General features: G+C 51.6%; 5 protein-coding genes across 5 annotated transcripts; 3 read left to right on the forward strand and 2 right to left on the reverse strand.

Moving 5' to 3' along the window:
• Nucleotides 1-905: 905 nt before the first annotated feature.
• On the forward strand, nt 906-3498 carry Z520_02862 (uncharacterized protein; the record flags this gene model as incomplete). Its single annotated transcript, XM_016773375.1, has 3 exons — nt 906-1221; nt 1301-3289; nt 3362-3498. 3 exons carry the CDS (start codon nt 906-908, stop codon nt 3496-3498), a joined length of 2442 nt encoding a protein of 813 aa, XP_016635432.1.
• Nucleotides 3499-3791: 293 nt separating this feature from the next.
• Z520_02863 (uncharacterized protein) lies at nt 3792-7881 on the reverse strand (the record flags this gene model as incomplete). Its single annotated transcript, XM_016773376.1, has 6 exons — nt 3792-5856; nt 5908-6016; nt 6060-6647; nt 6894-7277; nt 7336-7552; nt 7609-7881. The coding sequence occupies 6 exons, from the start codon at nt 7879-7881 to the stop codon at nt 3792-3794; spliced, it is 3636 nt and encodes a 1211-aa protein (XP_016635433.1).
• Nucleotides 7882-8695: 814 nt separating this feature from the next.
• Z520_02864 (uncharacterized protein) lies at nt 8696-11236 on the forward strand (the record flags this gene model as incomplete). The annotated part of the gene is made up of 1 exon (XM_016773377.1): nt 8696-11236. The coding sequence occupies one exon, from the start codon at nt 8696-8698 to the stop codon at nt 11234-11236; it is 2541 nt and encodes an 846-aa protein (XP_016635434.1).
• Nucleotides 11237-12188: 952 nt separating this feature from the next.
• Nucleotides 12189-13610, forward strand: Z520_02865 (uncharacterized protein; the record flags this gene model as incomplete). Its single annotated transcript, XM_016773378.1, has 1 exon — nt 12189-13610. The coding sequence occupies one exon, from the start codon at nt 12189-12191 to the stop codon at nt 13608-13610; it is 1422 nt and encodes a 473-aa protein (XP_016635435.1).
• Nucleotides 13611-14415: 805 nt separating this feature from the next.
• Nucleotides 14416-17495, reverse strand: Z520_02866 (uncharacterized protein; the record flags this gene model as incomplete). The annotated part of the gene is made up of 5 exons (XM_016773379.1): nt 14416-15238; nt 15290-15683; nt 15777-15940; nt 16151-17148; nt 17205-17495. The coding sequence occupies 5 exons, from the start codon at nt 17493-17495 to the stop codon at nt 14416-14418; spliced, it is 2670 nt and encodes an 889-aa protein (XP_016635436.1).
• Between the last annotated feature and the right edge of the window lie 1773 nt (nt 17496-19268).

Below are 19268 nucleotides of genomic sequence, written 5' to 3' on the forward strand. Positions count from 1 at the left end.
GAGAGCCTTCCTCCTGATTATTCCTAGTCCATGAGACTAGGTCAGGGCGTATGGCAATATGAAAACTATGCGGAGACTCGCCTCTTGCAAATATTTAGACCATATGTAACAAACAACTTGTCAGCTGACCCATTCCATCTTGCACGCATACCTCGGCGTGGGCTGGCAGTGCCCGAGACGCTTGACAAAAGGCAAATTGACGATGCTACTGAGGGTCTGTCCGTGGAGCCACGAGACGGTCTCGACAGGGGATCTACACACTAATGTACTAGGTGGCTGATCTACTAGGTACCTAGGTATGTCCCACTTCAGTATGGCGTACGAGTAGAACGGTTGACTGAACCTACCGTACCTAAGTAGTGAAAGATAAGCTCGCTAAGCTTTGCTGTGCGTTGCCAAGCTTTGCACTATGAAAGACTCTTTGGAAGCCACAAAGCTTGTGGATCGACAGCGATTCCTCGTGGAGACGCCAAAGTTACTTGATCTTATCCATAACTACAAAGAAATGGGATGCAGCAAATTACCAACTCGGGCGAATGGTCACGCATCATGGCGGATCAACGTTGCAACCGTCATTTCGAGCAGACAAGAATCGGGGTGGGAGCCAACGTGTCCTTCCAATCCTGGTGTAGCAAGATGGAGCATTGCAGGGTATACAATCGTGCTTGCCGAGATTTTGTGGTTCTTTCCTCGCCGATCACTGTTACATGGAGGTGACGAAATGATGCTTGATCGTTGACTGACAACTGCAGTGTGAGGCAACGGCGGGGCTTGGGTTCCGGGTTGGCTCTGTGTCCCCAATAACTCTCTAGACATACATATCACTGTTACTCTCTGTGTTCTGGAAATTCGTCGCACTGCTCCTGCCAGTCTCCCTCCGACTCTGGCGGATAGCGGACGTCAAAATGGATCCTCGACAACGACCTGGCTTTACACGCACCGATACTGATGGCATTCCACTTGAATCGGTCGGGGCTTCGTCGTCCAGTGGCAATACCAAGAAGGATGTCAAGAGTCCCGTGGACTCAAAGGCTGATGGCGCTATTGACGTGAAGTCAGTGGACATCCTGGAAGAGCATTTGCCTGCATATGACCCCGACAACGATGGTGTCGCTCATATTAAGGAACCTCCGACTACAGCAGAGGACCTAGTCACTCAAGTCATTCATGTTCAGGATGATCCGAGTCTCAATCCGTGGACATTCCGTGTCGCCTTCCTGGGTAAGAGCCCTTCGCTGTTATCCGTCTTCTCTAGAGGATGCTGGACCGCTTGGAGATGTCTTATCTGACACATTATCAGGATGTGGACTGTCAATTTTCGGCGCCGTATTGCAAGAGATCTTCTTCTTCAAACCACAGACCATTTTCGTGTCTGTGGTCTTCTTGACGGTCATCGCATACATTCTCGGCGAAGCTATGGCTAGCCTCATTCCGCGGAAAGGGGTTTTTCGCTACCTCAACCCCCACCCTTTCAATCAGAAGGAGCATGCAGCAATAACCATCATGGCATCTGCCGCCTCTCAAGCAGCCCAATCCACACAAGCATTGGCTGCGCAAGCTTTGTTCTATGGTGGGTTCCCAAACAAGGCTGCCGGCATCTTTGTCACGATGTCCTCGCAGCTGATCGGATTCGGCTTCGCTGGCCTCCTTCGTGATGTACTTGTGTTTCCCACCAGGATGCTGTGGCCTATCAACCTGCCAGTCGCGACCCTTCTCGAAACTCTACACCGTGATAAAAGGGAGACACAGAGAAAGCTAAGGCTGTTCTATATCGCCTTTTGCCTTATCTTCATCTGGGAAATACTACCCGAGTACATCTTCCCTGTGCTCACTGGTGTTTCGGTTTTCTGCCTTGCCAAACAAGACAGTCTGGTGTTTACGAATCTTTTCGGAGGCGCGTCCGGGGATGAAGGACTAGGTTTTCTGTCACTCTGCCTCGATTGGAACTATATCATCGCCGTATTCTCTCCGATGTGGTTTCCACTCAATTCACTGGTCAATTGTATGATCGGAATCGTCGGCTGCTATGTTGTATTCATGGGTATCTACTATGGCAACGTCTGGGGATCGTTCAATCTTCCGTTCCTGTCGCAGGAGCTCTTCAGCGGGACATCCAACTCGACAAATTATGTCGTTTACAACCAGTCTGCGATTCTCAACTCGGATTTCACCATTGATCCTGCGAAACTTGCCCAGGAGGGACTGCCTCAGCTAACCGGTACGTACATTGTTTATCTCATCACCTCAAATATGGGCATGACTGCGGCATTCACACATATGTTCATCTGGAATCGCAACGACCTCAAGGCTGGCTGGGAATGGGCTTCTCCGTCCAATTTGCGGAGGCTGTTCAGTGCCCGTACATGGAAATTCTGGCAAAACCAGGAGTCGCCCGAAGAGCGTCTGGAGCGCAAGTACAACGATCCCACTTTGGATCCCCACTACAAGCTGATGATGCAGAACAAATATTTAGAATCTCCAAATTGGTGGTGGGCTTGTGTCGCCCTGGTTAGTTGGGTCATCGGACTTGGTTGTCTCTATGGCATGCACTCGACGTTGCCTGGATGGGGTTTCCTCCTCGCCGTCATCTTCACCTTCCTTCTTCTCCTATTCCTGGGTGCGCAGATGGGCCTCACGGGCTTCCAGTTCAATGTGCAGCCGATTTGCCAGATGATTGCAGGCTATCTCTTCCCTCACCGCCCGCTTGCAAATTTGTACTTTACCTGCTACACCTTCAACACGCTGCAACAAGGGCAACTCCTCGCCAAGGACATGAAGCTTGCACAGTATTCTCATCTACCGCCACGGATCACATTCGTCGTCCAGATTGTGGGTTGTCTCCTCGGAGCGCTCTTCAACTGGGTCATGATGAACGACATTGTCGAAAACCAGAGACCGATCCTGCTCGCCATCCAGGGCTCAAACATCTGGTCGGGTCAAAACATCCAGATCTTCAACACGCTGGCCATTTCGTGGAGCATTGCCGACAAGATGTACAGCATCGGGGCCAAATACCAGTGGGTGACCATTGCCTTCTTGCTGGGGTTCCTCGTCCCGCTGCCCTTCTGGCTTGCCCACCGCTATTTCCGGCCATGGAAGGTCTTCTCGTACCTCAACACTTCGATCATCCTGTGGTACGTCGGCAACCTGTTCACGGGCATCAACTCGTCATTCACGTCGTTTTACATTGTCGGCTTCATCTCGCAGTTCTACCTACGCAAATACAAGCCCCAGTTCTTCGTCAAGTATAACTACCTTCTGAGTGCGGCTCTCGATGGCGGAACGCAAGGTAAGCTTTCACCGGCACCCCAGTCTCTGCCACGTTGCCCACGTTCTCCCAGCTAACCAGCATTTGAAATAGTGATGGTGTTTATCTTCACCTTTGCCGTCTTCGGCGGTAGTGGCAAGGCGCATCCTTTCCCTACGTGGGCTGGCAACCCCGACACCAGCGTGCACAATGTCGACTACTGCATGGTGAACCCTGCGAACGGCGGCTAGAGCTCCAAGGCTGCACATCATCGTGGTCCCATTCGAGACAAGCAGAGTAGACAAGGATTCATTACCGGGAACTCTTCAGCTGTGGACAAGAAATTTAGTGCCCGTCTGCCATACTGACTTCTGTACCTCCACTGTACTATTTTCTCTTAGCTGGGAGCTTGCTCTTGTCTCCAGTATTTAGCCGACAGGAACGCGCCCAGAGCGCCTTCGTGTTGAACCCGCTCAATGTTTTGTGTAACATGGATATCCTGGCTGGCCCCCTCGCACGATACCATGCGCCTCGCGTCCCAGGATCAATTGAGGAGGTTTGCAAGATTGGAGGGAGCCCGAGGCAATCCACCAATAGACTTCTTCATAGGCCCCTCCGGGAAGAGCTTCATGCTATGGAGTCTCGGTGCATCGTCTAAAGGCTTTGGGCGATATTTTCTTTTCATATAATCCAGATATGTGGCATCGTCATGGAACTCCCCCGGGCTCCAATCCCGGTTGAGAGAAGCGTCCACGTCGAGTTGACTGCCCATCGAACCGATGCCGCCCAATCCTTGGCCCATAATCGCTTCGGTTTCGTCAGGCGGCATTGTAAGCCAATGTTTCGCCGAGTTCTCGCCCAGATCATCGAATAGGGTAAAATCAGGATCGGGGGTATGGTCACGTAGTGGTGGGACAATGCTGGCAAGGTTCAACGCATTTGGTGCAACTGGAGAGCCTGATCTTGAGGAAGGGAGCATGGGCGGTGGAGAAGAACGACCTGGCCGAGTTAAGAGCGGGTAATATTGGGATGGTAGCAGAGAACCAGGTACCGCTTTGTAGTCAGGAATTGACACAGAAGGGTTTTGTAGCGGACCAGGTACCGGAAGTCGTGTGCCGTTAGGAATCGGCACAGAGGGGGTTTGCAGCGAAGAATCAGGTAGCTCATTTTGTGAAGAGGCGTAAGGCAGCAGAGAGGGGGATACTAGCGGAGTGTAGTCAAGTATCGGCGCAGAGGTGGCGAGCGGCGCAGAATCCATTCCCAGGGATTCGGCGAGAATCCTGCCACTCCAGGGATGCACAGAGTCCGAAGAGTCCCTTGAATCTTTGTTGGTATTCGGGACTTCGTACGTCAAAGAGGCAGGACCCGTCAGCTTGGCACGAGGTGGGTAACCATTGTAGGATGTAGCTTTCGTGGAAGACCTATTCCCAGGAAAAGGGGGGAGTACAATGTCACCCAAGACGGTGTGATATCTTTCAACATGCTTCCGAAGTGCGGCCTTGGAAGTGAATCCTCGAACAGAAAAGTCACAAGCAAGGTCATGACAGCGGAATCGTTCTTCGTGGCTCATTTCGTGGGTCGATCGTTCCGCCGCACTCGAAAATCCAGTTAATGCCGACACACATCCCCGCCAGCGGCAGAGGTATGCCCCCGAGCTATGGCGACTCTTGAAGTCGAGTATCTCGGCGAGGCCGACGCCAATTTTAATGCCCAGGTCAGTTGATTCATGCGCCAGTAAAGCCTCGAACTCTTCTTGAAAGCGACTGAATGCAAAGCTGAGTGATATTGGATCCTTCGAAATGTCTTGCGCGGTGGACGCCTTCACCCAGACAGTGGTCGGGTTGGCATCTGCGTGTCTTGTCTTAAATCTCTTCTTGAAGTCAATGTGACGAAGAATAGGTTCCGGCAAGTCTCCAAGGGTCAAGACTTTCAAAGGCAAAGCCCCACGTTCCGAACCGCCATAACCATAGTGTTCCTCATTAAGCTGGTCTGGCCCATAGGTTTGAAACACTCTCAGTAACGTAAGAAGAAGGTGCTGGATCTTTTGCCGCGAATGAACATGCTCTTCTGGAAGGGAATCTGAGACAGCTCTAAAGGACTCGGTCAAGTGCATTGTCCAGAACTGATCCACGTACGGAAATATATCATGAAATCCCTTCACGATATCGGCCCGGGTCCCAAGGGCTAGAGGCTGCACAGTAAAAGGTTGGCAGGTTATCAGATATCGAATGCATGACTGTGTAAAACTGAGATGGATTTGCTGGCGGTCAAGATAAGGACCGCTGTGTTCATGCAAAAGATACCTGGCAAAAATCAGCATCACGGTATACTCAAGGTGTGAAAATGCATACTCCCTCGCAGAAAAGTGCACAAATCGGACAGTGTGGTCTTCATGTTCCTCCAAGAGCGGTTTGCAAATGTCCAGAATGCTTTTCTGAAGCTTGGTATTGTCATTGAGAGAATCGCGCTTCCTGAAGACGACGAGGTCACACAGCTCATGCACCTTTAGCGCACGATAAGAGAAGGCCAATAAGCCGAGAATATGTTGCAAATCGGCTTTTTGTTGCCAGTTACAAGCGCCGTGCAAGCGTTTGAGTATCGAGGCATATCTGCGTGGAACCCTTAGTAAGTAGCATAGCAGTACCGTTAATGCAACTTACACCCCTGGGAGCTCTGACGGCAATTCGTCCAATGTTTGTCTCAAGTCCTCCACACTATGTTGGTCAAATAGCATGTCTAGAACCAGTTGCACCCACAGAAACATTCCTGCTTTGAAGTGAGCACATGTGGTCAGGGTACTGAAGGGACTTACCGTCAGCTTTCTCAACAACACTTTCCTCAATCTCGTCAACCACTGGCCCACTAAATCGGCCTCTCAGTGGAGAGAGGCTTTCTTTCGCGAACAAACTAATATCTTTCGACACTTTGACCCTCTCTTTCGTCAAGAGTACTTGAGGCACTCTCTTAAGATGGCACATAGTCTCCTTTGTTTCTCGCGAACAGATCAGGATTTTGATGGGCAGATGGCCCTCGTCAGTGTTCTTGTTTGGGAGGAAAAAAGCGCGAAGATCCGACAAAAGTTGCCGTTGATGGCTCCCATCGCACTCGTCGACGCCATCAAGGATCAAGAAAGTGGGGCCGCAAGCTCGGAGAAGATCTTTCAGCAGGTCTTTGCTCTTTGTGGCCGACGGTACATTTCCAGTCTTCACATGATTATCGTAGACATGCGGCAGGAGGCTGCGATCTTTTCTTATGAGTTGGGCGATGAGAGAGCGGAATACCAGCCCGCAAACACTGACTTCAGATCTGGCAAAGCCATAGGAGCACAGACAGTACAGCATCGTCGCATTTGGAGGGATTGGGGCATTCTCGTAAAGAAAGGTGGCGAGAGTAGTTTTCCCTGCATGTTCAGGTGGTCAGAAAGTTTCTGCCGCGGAAACATCCCAAAGCGACGTTCATGTCTCGCCCAAAAAAAGAGGATACTCTTGAACTCGGCGTGAGAAGCTCGATGGAAATCTAGAGGCTCCCAGATGCTACGAGACCACTGAAACAAACCCGGCAACATCTCTCGACTTCCTGGCAATGGCTCCATTCATTCGAGGAAGCCACAATCCCAGCGAAGGCAAAGAGCATATGAGATACTCACCTGAGCCTGGTTTCCCACGCAGCCAGAGCTGAGGCCGGCTGTCCTCAGGGTCGAGCCACGAACGAACGGCAGAGTTTTCCAGGATCCAGGCGCAGGTGCCGGGGTTGCGAGCCCTAGATCGGCACTCGAACAAGTCGTTCTGTTCGCGGTCCTGGCCTTTAAGGTCGAGCCAGGCAAAGGTATCGCGTAATTGCCAATCCTGACGTTCTTGCTCCGTGCGTTCAATTTCTTCAAGAACTTGCTGACGAAAAGCTTTCGCTTCGAGGATAGCAAAGCCTTGTGCTTCTTTGTCGATAAGATCTCGACCTCTTGCTAGTCTTTGCAGGATCGCGTTGAAGCGGCGAGAGAAACTGTTCCAGGACGCATCGAACAAGCATTTCCAGCCTAGCCGAGTGAGTGAGGATCAGCGTATTGTCTGCACTTGCGAGGCCAATAAGCTCACCTCCACGGCGTAGATATTTGTACGCATGCGAATGAAATTCGAGAATATCACTGTAGATCTCGGCGAGCACAGCTTGAAAGTCATCTTGGTCCTTGAACGCAGCCCCAAAGCGGCCGAGGCGGGGCAGATTCTGCGCTATTTGACGATAGGCATCGAGGAGCTGGTCAAAGGCATTGGTGTACTCATCTGCGATTTGCAGAAGAAGTTTGATAGGAGCCTTTTGAGGTGTCAGTTCAGTGTGGAAGGAACCTTGGAAGTTGGAGGATGAATTACCCAGATGAAGCACAAATATGGAGTCCCTTGGCACAAAGTCTCGATGGCGCCGCCTAGCAACTGTAACGCGTCAAAGAGGGGCTCAATCCGTCTCATGTTCCGCAGGCATCTTCTTTGCGACTGATCACGCTCAATGATGCGCGCAGCTTCTCGCACGTCCGCGAGGGTCGTTGCTTTAAACAACCGTGCATCGTTCGCCCCAACCAGAGCCTCAAATTTTGTGAAGGCTTCCTCGACGATGGGATGAGGCTGGCTTCGCTTCGTCGCGTCCATGCTTGCACAGTCGCCACGACGCACGACGCACGATGTCAAGATGTTGGAAGGGAGAACTCCGTCGAGAGGAGACGGCTAGGGAATGTCTCTCTCAAAAGGAAGCCAGCGTCTCCGGGGTAAGAGCCGTGCTGCCAGGCAGGTGGAAGTGAGCGGCTGCGCCTTGCGAGGCTCACTAGGCTGAGGCGCAGTCTCTGGGCGAACCAGCATCTCGCAGCCTCACTTTGTGCAGAAAGCCCTCTTGGACCTCGAGGCACCGGGACAATCTTGCTTTGTTGATCACGTCTGCATCGAAAGACCAACTAGAATCTCAAAAGACAAGGCATGTCGACGCACGTTCGCTTTTGAACACCGAGAAGGTCAGTTTCCAACGCCCAAGCCATTGGACAAAGCCTAACAATGCCCTCAGCGAAACAGTATCGAAGGCTCGATCGGTCTGCGGCCATCCCTCATGGCATCGCAGCGCTCTTTAATGGCCAACGGAAACAAGAGGCGGAAGTTGAACGATTGGGACTGCCAACCGTCTTATTTGATATCCTGCGAATACGGCTTTGCAAACACTTACCAACCCTGCCTGCCCGATGTCGCGCACGATCAGAGATGCAGTGCCATTTCTCACTCAGGTGTTGGATACGTGTCTAGCACCATCGACGTTCAACCTACTACTGCTCCAGGAATCCTTCCTCTGCTTCCTCCGCCAGCGTCCATTGAGTGCTCCGGCGCTTCCATACGAACACAGATAACAACAGATGAGAGACACTTATCTTACTATGGCACCACGAGCGTGTCGACGAGTTTTGCCTGCGCCTCTGTCGAAATGGCCGCTAGCCAGAGTGATATACATGCTGACCCCTCGGACGTCCAGGAAGAGGGTTGCGATGTGGACCAGGAATGTATTGCACCGGTATCAACCATGATTGTTTGTTATGGCATGCTGTGCAACATCCAATTTGAGCTCCTGGTGTCCGCCATGTCCTTGATCGAAAGTCAAGCCTTGTGCTGGGATGAGACCTCAACGTTGCAGCATCCAACCGAGGGGTTCGAAGTTGTCAAGCTTTCTGGAGTCATAGTAAAAGTGCTGCAGACGTTGGCATCTGAAGCGTTTGCGGAATTCCAATTCTGGCTCTCACCACAACAGCAATTTGGTCAGAACACGACTTACAAGTCAAGAGAGGGAGCAACCAAAGGGATCCTACACGCAGAGCCATGCTTGTCGCTAATTATCTACGGACCTAACAATATGGCGACCCATGTTGGTGATTGGCTTGACAGCTTAAAGATGTATCTTCAAGTGCCTCGAGGGTGCGATCGAGATGTGCCGTATATAAACCCCCATTGCCTTGTTTCGAACCAGCAGCCTATGATATACACTCACCAGTTTCCTGCCGAACTCACAGTGGACGAATTAGACGATCAAGATCCTCATAAAGACCTCTTCTCTGATCTATATACCGATTCGGTCTTCGACCTGGCACCACAGCCCTACGCCATTGCTTCGTCCCTCCACAATCACCAGAGACAAGCTTTGACCTTTATGGTTGAACGAGAGCACGGGTGGAATTTCACCGGTGCACGGAACGATATTTGGAAGTCCCACATTGATGCATTTGGTGTCCGAAGATACAAAAACACAGTGTGCGGATTTACGCAAACACGGGCCCCAGAGAGCTTCCGGGGAGGAATTATTGCAGATGAGATGGGTCTTGGGAAGACGTGTACGATGCTTGCGCTGATAGCGGCAAGCCCAATCCAACATGACTTCTCAACGTATGGGTCAGACTGCGTGAAAGGCACACTGATCGTGGTGCCTGTCCCACTCCTTTTTGTGTGGGAGAAACAGATCCAGGAGCATTTTCGGCGTGGCTACATTCGGCACACCATCTTCTATGGTCCTGACCGCCAGCAGAATACCAATTTCCAGGACTATGATATTGTCGTGACGACGTACACCACCGTCCTATCGGAATGGAAGAACCGCGGAGTACCACGGTCTCAAAAAGATTCGAGTCCCTTATTCAGGACATTCTGGCACCGAGTTATCCTTGATGAAGCGCACGTCATCCGGACAAAAGACACGATATGTGCGAAGTCGGTATATGCTCTACAAGGAGAACGTCGATGGTGTATTACCGGGACCCCTATACAAAATCGGTTGACGGATATCTTTTCTCTTCTCCATTTTCTCAGAGTGCACCCTTACGACAATATGCAGACCTTCCAAGAACAAATTCTACGTCCGTGGAAGTCGCACATGGATAAAGATGCATTGAGGAGGCTTCAATCTATCTTAAAAGTGATCACCATTCGTCGGGGGAGAAGTGTCATTACTCTTCCAGAAAGAATAGAGCACACAGAAGAAGTCTGTTTCACAGAGGAGGAGCGTGCTATGTATGAACAGGCGCGGACCGGTGCGATCGAGGTTCTGAACAGTGCCATGGATATCGACCCGTCAACATCCAGATCAAGCTACTTGAATGCACTCCAAAGAATCAACGACCTCAGGTACATCTGCAATCATGGCGCCACTCCACGACGACACAGGGAACCTTTCGAGCCCATGAATGCATTAGGAGAACTATTTCCTGCTCTCCTAAACGAAGCCCTTGAACGAGAGGCTGAGAATATGGACTCGCTATGCATTCACTGTGGCGCCAACCTGTTGCGGGAAGAGGAAGATAGGAGCCAAGTCCTTCTCACACCTGAAAGTTGCACCAATACCTCGCTATCTCCAGCATGCAGGAGCTGCCTTCAGTACGGCCCGCCGCCACTTTCGCCACCCGATTCGAAGTTGTCTTCCGGTGTCTTGTCACCGACTAGGCCAGTCAAATCCATGCAACCATCGAGCAAGATCAAGGCTCTAGTGGGCCAAATAACGGAACTCCCTCTCAATGACAAATGTGTCGTTTTTTCATACTGGACTTCGAGTCTGGATGCCGTCGAGGAAGCGCTGAAGCTGGCGTCGATCAAATTCTGTCGTTATGATGGTAAATTGAGTCAGGCACAGCGCAGTCATATGTTAAATGCTTTCACAAATGATCCTTCGTTGCAGGTACTCTTGTTGTCGATAACTTGTGGAGGGGAGGGGCTTGATCTCACTGCTGCAAACCATGCCTATCTCCTTGAACCGCAGTGGAACCCAATGCGGGAAGAGCAAGCCATGGCTCGAGTGCACCGACTTGGTCAGAAGAAGACCGTCCGCTTGGTTCGCTTGGTAGTGAAGGACACATTTGAAGAGAATATTATTAGGCTCCAAGGGCGGAAACGAACATTGGCCGATCTCATTGTCGACCGGTCGCCGCTGCAGGAGGGAACTGGTGGAAAGAAGCAGCTTTATTATCTGCGTGAGTTGGTAGCCTAGACCCGAAGACTGTGGGACATCTAGGGTTGTAGATATAGTGACAAGCCGTGTCCCCTGAGGCTGCTGTTCATTGGATAGGCGGATGCCCTGATGCTCAGATGGATTGTACAGGGTTCGGTTGTGAAATTAACGGCGACCTCTACACAACCTGCAGCCATTTTGACCATCTTCCATCCTTCCTCCCGCCGAGTTTCACTCACATGATGGTCTTATCGGCGAGCCCTCCAGAACGGCCCTGAGGAGAGCAAGCTGCTCAGACAAGCACAATTCGCGAAGTCTTCCATGTTCGCCGCTGCCGCAGCTTGTCAATAACAATGCGGCTTAGTTTCCGCGTCCGATGCTTGGTAGTCTTGGGCTAATCTCTGGGCCGATCCCTTTCTCACGCAGCGATCATGCTTTGCGCCGGACATGCAGAGGGGTGTGAAACTTACGGCTCCGCTCATCTTCGACTCGGTCTGTGCGCTGGCAAATGGCTGAGCACTTACGCACCCAACGGACCTCCAATCCTTCCTGCCACTTTGCTGGCCGGAACGCCTTTATGGAACACTTGAATCAATAGATACTGTCTATCCTGAACATAGGCAATCATTGGGACTTTTCCCACGAGGTAGTGTCTTACCTGTGTAGGTTATCAAGTGGAGCAATGGTGGACCAGCCCTAAAGCATATACCGAGTATTTAGTAGGTACCTTGTAGACCCGGCTCGCCCGCTACCTAGCTCGCTAGGTACTTTCCATATGGCGGGCCATGTGTGAGCATAGAGCGGCATGACTCTAAGCCGAAAGGAGAGTTGCCCGCTAATCACAGATTTTCCTCTTCTTGGCGGGCGTATGCGGAGAAACTTGCAAGTGCCAGTGGTTTCCAACAACTTGCGACAGCTCATATACTCAGTGCTCTCAGCAGGGCCCTCCACTGTTGACTCGCATTTCTTCTCGTCCAGCACATCTCCCGCCATGCCTCCCACTTCGACCTCCACGGAGGCACCGTCCCAACCAAGCCAGCCCTCGCGCAAGGGTAAAAAAGCGTGGCGCAAAAATGTCGACATCTCCACTGTCACCTCGGGACTGGAGGTTCTCCGGGAAGAAATAATCCAGCATGGGAAACCATTGGCAGAGAAGCATCAGAACGAGCTGTTTACGCTGGATACGACGGGCTCGAAGGAGGAGGTTTTGCTGCAGGCAACAAGAGCGGGGAAACCTCACAAAGGGAAAATTTTGAAGATGGATGAGATCCTGGGAAGGAGGAGTGCTGTTCCCGCATTGGAAAATTTGAAAAGCAACAAGAGGACGCTCGGTGCCGCTGTGACCGACGGCGTGCTCGAGCCATCGAGCAAAAGGCAAAAGAAGGACTGGGTGAGCAAGAAGGAAATTGCTCGGCTGCGGAACAACCTGGATAAGACATCGCATTTGGACGTGGAGGACATTGACAACGCTACCTCATCCTTCGATCTTTGGGCTGACAACGGCTCCTCCGACGCTGTTCAAGTCTCATCCGCAGCCGGCACAGCTACCACCTCGGCCACTACATCAAGAGAAAACGAATACGTCCCCAAACACCGCGCCAAAGTCGCTCCCTCATCCATTCGCCGTCCGCCTGTGGCTTTGACAGCAACCGGTCTGCCCACGCAAGCCGTACCGCAACCCGACGCAGGACAGAGCTACAACCCTTCATTCGAGGACTGGGACTCCCTGCTCACGCGCGAAGGCGAGAAAGAAGTCGAAGCCGAACAGCGCCGTCTGAGGGAGGCCCAGATTGCCGCGGAAAGACAGGCACGAATTGACGAGCTCGCTAACCAGCCCGATCCGAGGCCGGAGGACAACCAGGAAAGCGAATGGGAAGGGTTTGAGACGGAGGACGAGACTACCTCAATAGATCTTCTGAAGAGGAAGCGACCCGAACGAAAAACGCCCGCTCAACGGAACAAAATAAAACGCCGCAAAGAAGCGGAACGGCTCGCAAAACACGAGGCGAGAATGGCCGAGCGGCAGAGACGGGGCGAGGAGATTTTCCAGTCCCTGCTGAAGAAACAGGACCAGCACAGCGATGAAGTCGCCAACATCGACGGCCCCGAACGCTCCGATCTCTCCTCGTCCGCACCCGCTCCGCCTGCTACGGTTCTGCGGCGGAAACCCACACTAGGTCCCTCACGCGCCACAATCCCTCCCCAACCGCTCGAACTCGTCCTGCCGGACGAACTCCAAGATTCGCTACGCCGTCTGCGACCGGAGGGAAATCTGTTATCGGAGCGGTTCCGCAACATTTTGGTCAATGGCAAGCTGGAGGCGCGGAGACCGCTCTCGTACGCCGCGAGCAGGAAGAAGAGAGTCAAAGTCACGGAGAAGTGGTGGAGCAAGGATTTCTCCTTGCGCGTCTAAGAATACTGCTCCCGTTGCGTCTTCTACGCGTGCATGAGTGGTTGTTTAAAGGAAAAGAATGGGGGTTGGTTTGCCCTTTACACAGCAAAGACAAGAGACAGAAGAAGAAAAATTCTCTCAAAGTCGATCCTCCAGCCGGGGGAAAATTCATCAATCGATGCATCCGGTCTCAAACACTCCATTGTCGTTCCGTATTCTGCAGTAATCACTCACTCTGCGTCATGGAATCAAGTTCCACTTCCCCCCCTTCTACACCCCTTTACGCAGATGTCGGGCTTGGTAGCATCGTTTGCTTACCTAGGTAGGTACCGTTCCGAATATCTGTGCACCACCGACACCCATACGTGTATATATATGTTTATACATATACACACCCATACAGGAGCTCAGGGCTCACTACTGGACATTTCCACTGTGCAGGTCTCTTATTTGTAGCTTAACAAAACCGGTTTCGGATATGAAAAACACAATCTTGTAAGGGATATCATTATAGGTACTGCCGATTTTCCTACAGGTAGAGTCTGTGCGTCCATCCGTTCTGTTGGCCCTTCGTTTGGGGGTATATTTCGCGTTCCCTGCAGGTGGTTCCTCGAAAGACGCCACGCCTTCCCGCCCGGGCAGGTAAAATACCATGGCATGCCGTGCTCGTGTTGTGTTCATGTTCATAAGGCTAGAGCATAGACCCCCGCTGCCAGAGTCAAACCCTCCAGAGGCCAGGAGCCGTCCAAGCCGAAGGGGGATAATACCATTCCAGTAGTCATAAGACCCGAACATCCCGACTACTCACAACATCGCCGCTGCTTGCTCAATAATAAATCTTCTCTTCAAAGATAGGCGGCTGTCCGCCAGTTTCTTCCTCATTCCAGATAATCTTGCCCGTCTTCTCATCGAAACTGGCCCCTTCATCTGTCATCGGCGTTACCTTGTTTGTATGCAGACACTCCTGCCTCGACACCCCCATGGGGTCTTGGGGCACCCACAATAGAGGTGCAACTGCATTACAAGCCGGGTCTTGGTACGCATCTCGCTCAACTTCCGGCGAATATCTGATCTCGGCGAACTCCTGTGGCACAAGCTTCCGCAGGATTGCGTAACTAGCATAGACGTCGGGGCGGAAGAACCGCTTGATCATCGAAGTGTGTTTGTTGCCTCCAGGTGGCATTGTGCCTTTCACCACCCGTAGCTCCTCTAGCTGATCCTTTTCGTACATACTTGGACGCGAGGGCTGGCCGTCGGGACCAGTCATCAAGGCGGATTCCGTGTGCAGGAGGGCGGCCTCTTCGGCTTCAAGAGAACGAGGAAGATAGTGCAAGAGCGGGCGGACAGCAGCAGTCATGGAAATGTGGTAGAGCACCATAAGGATCAAGAAGACCACCATCAGGACCAGAGGCGCCGGAGCCGCTCGGATTCCAAAGAGGCCGATCAGACAAATGGCAGCCAAATAACAGCCGACCATGGTATGCTGCAAGGCTTTGGCATATACAAGGCCTTTGGTGTCGATGACCGAGCTGTCGACAAAGAGAAGACTGTAGCGGTACGCGAAATAAAACAGGGCTTGGCCTATGGCTGCGAATCCAAGCATGAGAGGGGCGATTGGGGCGTACGCTATCGATATCACAGTCATCAACCTATTTCCGATCAGTTAAGAGGCTGGGTTATACGTGTATGGGATATCTTACTCGACGATGGGAAAAACACTGCCCCAGCCGACAGAGGACAGGCTTGACCATCGGTTGTACATCTTTCGCGGCGTTTTGTCCAGGAACTTTGAAAGAGTGTTATATAGAACCAAGCCAACGATGTTGAGGAGCTGACCCGACGAAAATACAAGACCTTGAAGGATGAAATATGAGATGTAGAAGTTGGAAGCCAAGGGGAGGTTCTGAGCTAATAAGGTGGTCAACGATCCTGGGTTCTTGAGGATTTGCGGAACCGCTGCACTTGCAGCGCTGGTCATTGTGGTGACCAGGAAGACTTGGATCAGCTGGAACCAGAAATATGACTCGTGGCATCGAAGTTCAATGAGTGACAATGTCGGCAGACCAGCGAATTTGCCCATGAACCTCATTATTACTGCCAAAATTGTTAACCCGGGCTTACTACGCACGGATACTTCGAAGGAACGCGACTTGGGCATCGTGCCCTCTCACAAAGGGGAAAACGTACCTGGGACAAGAGACATGAGGATGGAGAGCATCACAACCGGCAGAAGATTCGTAATGACACCCAAAATGACCTTTGGGCATTTGTTGATAAACCGGAGGAAATGGATGACCTCGGTCAAGTAGGAAATCTGTGAGATGGAACCAACAACAGCGACTGGGATGGACCTAGTAAAGACGTTAGTGATGCCCATCACATTCAAGACCCGTGTCACAGAAGGTGAGCAATAGTCCCGAAGAAATGCAATCAGGAGAAGAGACCGGAGATTCTTCTTCGATCTGACGGCGGCCACTATCAACCTAGTCTCTACCAGGGACTTGGAAGATACAGACAATGCGGCATCTTGTGCAAGCGGGCTGATAAGCGAATGGACTTACCAGAAAACGATCAGGGCGGCGATGAAAGCCAGCGCGATAATGTTGCGGATGGTAAGTGTTTTCCATGTTATGCCCAGATTTGGCCAGACGACTTCCTCTGGACTGAGACCGACCACCCGGGGAGACATATGCAAAGGCTGGTGGTGAGTGACCATCTGGAAAGCACTCTGAGCTTGAGTCTGGTTCCAGAATTCGACGAAGACAGCATTCTTTGGTGCGGCTTCGCCCGCGCGGTATTTGTCCTGTTCGGCCTCGATCAAAGGATTCAGCCTTGCAATCTCCTCACGGCACCAATTGACGGTGTCCACTTTCCTGCCAACCAAGAACTTCAAGCGGTGTGTTGGTCTGTCCTTCGGTCGGACCCATCGAGCAGCAGCAGCGCCAGACTCAGCGGCATACTCATCTTGATCGTAGCTGGCTGTGGGTCGCTCAGGAGCAGCATTCTTGCCTTTGATGGATTTCAAGCGAGCATCATTGGCCAACTTGATCAGTTTAGTCTCGGCGGTTTCCAGTTTGATGCAAGTCTTGTAACGTTCCTCCACCATTTCCTCCAATTTCTTTGCATCTGAAGCTACCCAGACATTCTTGAGTTCATCACCGAACATGCGCCTGATCTTGGCTTCGTTGGCGTATTCGTTGGGAACGGCCTGGAACAGCACAGTGCGCGAAGAAATCCTGGAAGCATACAAAGGCGACAAGAGGTACGCCTGGCGCAAGTTGATGTAGTAGATCATTTCCCTGGTGACCAAGAAGAAGATGAAGCCAATAAAGATCCACGCGATGAAGGTGTGGGCAAGGTAACGATTCTTATCCACAACGTTGCTAAAGCTGAGAATGTTGAGTTGGGTTTGACCACCTCCACCAGTGGCGTTGATGGGGAACAAGACTGGCCATGTGATGAGACAGCCGACCACGCAGATAACAATCGACATTTTGAGATAGCGCAGCAGAAAGTAGCCGTCGAGGGAGTTGTGTTGAAGAACGTACTCGTCGGGCAGCTAAGAACCAACGAGGTTAGAGAGTACTCTTTCCCTGGTGACTATCGCACACTTACTTTTCTCATGAAAGGAATCCAACCAAACAAGGTGTTTGGGGGCGCAGGGGTGCGCTCTTGCGGACGCAGAGCGCCCAGGTACGTCCTGGGAGCATATTGTCGAGGAAATCGAGTTCTCAAAAGCAGAAAGACTGCGAAATAGACGACAGCGATGATGAGAGTTGGCACCAGGGTTGAGATCAGACCAGAAAGGGAAGGGGAGCTATTTCTGCTCGAGCCAACGTTCTTGTCGTCGTTTGCATTGGTATCAGGAGCCTGACGGACACTGAGGACGGCATGAAGAATGTCCATGGTAGATAGTTGACGGCACCGCAGTGCGCGAACGCGTGTGGTGTTTACACTGGACCACAAAAGACTCGCAGAAGATTTGTGAAGCAAGCGAAGCGAAGAACAAGAAAGAATCAAGCAAGGATCACGGCACACTTAAAAAGTCGCATGGTGGGTGAAGAGAAGTCTGGTATAGGAATGCCCATGCATCTGGAGATTGTCCGGCTGCACGAGTATTTACCAGGTCGATTGCTGTTGCGTGTGTGGAAGCATTGGCCCTGATTTTGGCCGAGTCCGTCAGGCGCAGAGGTTGTCACCAGCACCGCCATGACGCCGACGTGCAGGTGAATTGGGGGCGTGGCCACCGAGGCTATTGGGCGCTACGGGGCCTTTCAGGGATGCTAAGGCTGCGAGGCTCACCTTGGGGAGTGCCGAGTGGTTCGCCAAAGCAAGCCCAATCCAGGCTGCAGTGGCCGCTGTACCCCTGTCCGCCTGTGCCCACTGCCTACTACCTTGGTACTACGGAGTATTGCGCATACCTCAGGGCACAATGGAGGTAGGTCATCCCGATTCCAGCTCGACTTGTAGTTGGTGCCTCATCCTTTTGGCACATGTCCCAGCTAAGCCTGCTAAGTGCCTACCAAGTGCCTACCAAGCTCCTCTTGGCCCGTACCCGTCAACTCTTATCCTCACCCGCTGAACTCTAAAGACCCTGATGATTTCCCAGAGAATTACTCGTACCACAATTGAACTTGTCATCCCCGTTCCTCTCTGCCGTTACAGGATAAAACGTCGGTCCAGAATGTGACCCCAAACTTCGTATTCTGCTTCCGCTACATTTTTCAATCCATACCCTTGAGATGCAAGCATGACATGCATCATCTCACAACCTCAGAAAGGCGAAGGTATCCGAGCTGACTCGTAAGGAATTTCGACATCGCTTCCGACGTCTCGATTTCGCTTAGAAGAATCCACCCATCGGCCCCGCCAGCCGAACCTCCAAGGCACTGGTGGCACCCAAAAACACCTTGCCAGCTGAAAAAGCAGATTTGCTGTTTGCTTTTTCTCAAGCCACAATGCAGGATTTTCCCGTTGAGGCGTGTGGCTGTGCTAAAATGTTGCTGTTGACTTCGGGGTGCATCTCTGACGATTGAACAAGCGATATGGACAGTCACAACATAACATGTTCGGGCTAGAGAAAGTCTTCAGACTCGGAGTATGCGAACACTTGTAGTTCCCAAAGTCATCAGTTACTGGGCAACGAATAAGCTTGCATCAGTGATCAAGGGATCGAGGAATTCAGGAGATGCTTTGTGGATTTCTTTGCTTTTTCTGTTTGTGGATAGCTCTTATTCACCAGCTCTATCTCAATCCTGATAAAGTTGTACAGAATCTTCCCATGTTCGAGATGTGTCACCTGTCCAGATCCGACAGCCGCCTAGACAAGTCCAACATCGATCTCGAAGTCTGCTTTCCTCTAGCTCCAGCTTCAACATCTTGTGTATGATCAAGATTACCATTCAAGGTTTTGAACAAATATCAGGCGCACGGCCATGTCACACATATTTGTGCTCCGGTGTGATGTTGCCTTAGCCAGTCCTTCCTCCCAAATGTCCCTCGAGACAACTGACCGTGCCTCTGAAAAAAAAAGTTTCGGAAGAGCGAACAGGAAATGGTTATCCAGTTTGCAAAAGCCATTGCGAAAGTGTATCACAACCCCAAGGTGACTCCATGTCTCGCCGTTTCGCCATGTGTGTAAGCAACTGTGCCCAATACAGCACTCAAGTCAAGGTCGTA

Source organism: Fonsecaea multimorphosa, assembly GCF_000836435.1.
Source record: "Fonsecaea multimorphosa CBS 102226 unplaced genomic scaffold supercont1.4, whole genome shotgun sequence".
Lineage (NCBI taxonomy): Eukaryota > Fungi > Ascomycota > Eurotiomycetes > Chaetothyriales > Herpotrichiellaceae > Fonsecaea > Fonsecaea multimorphosa.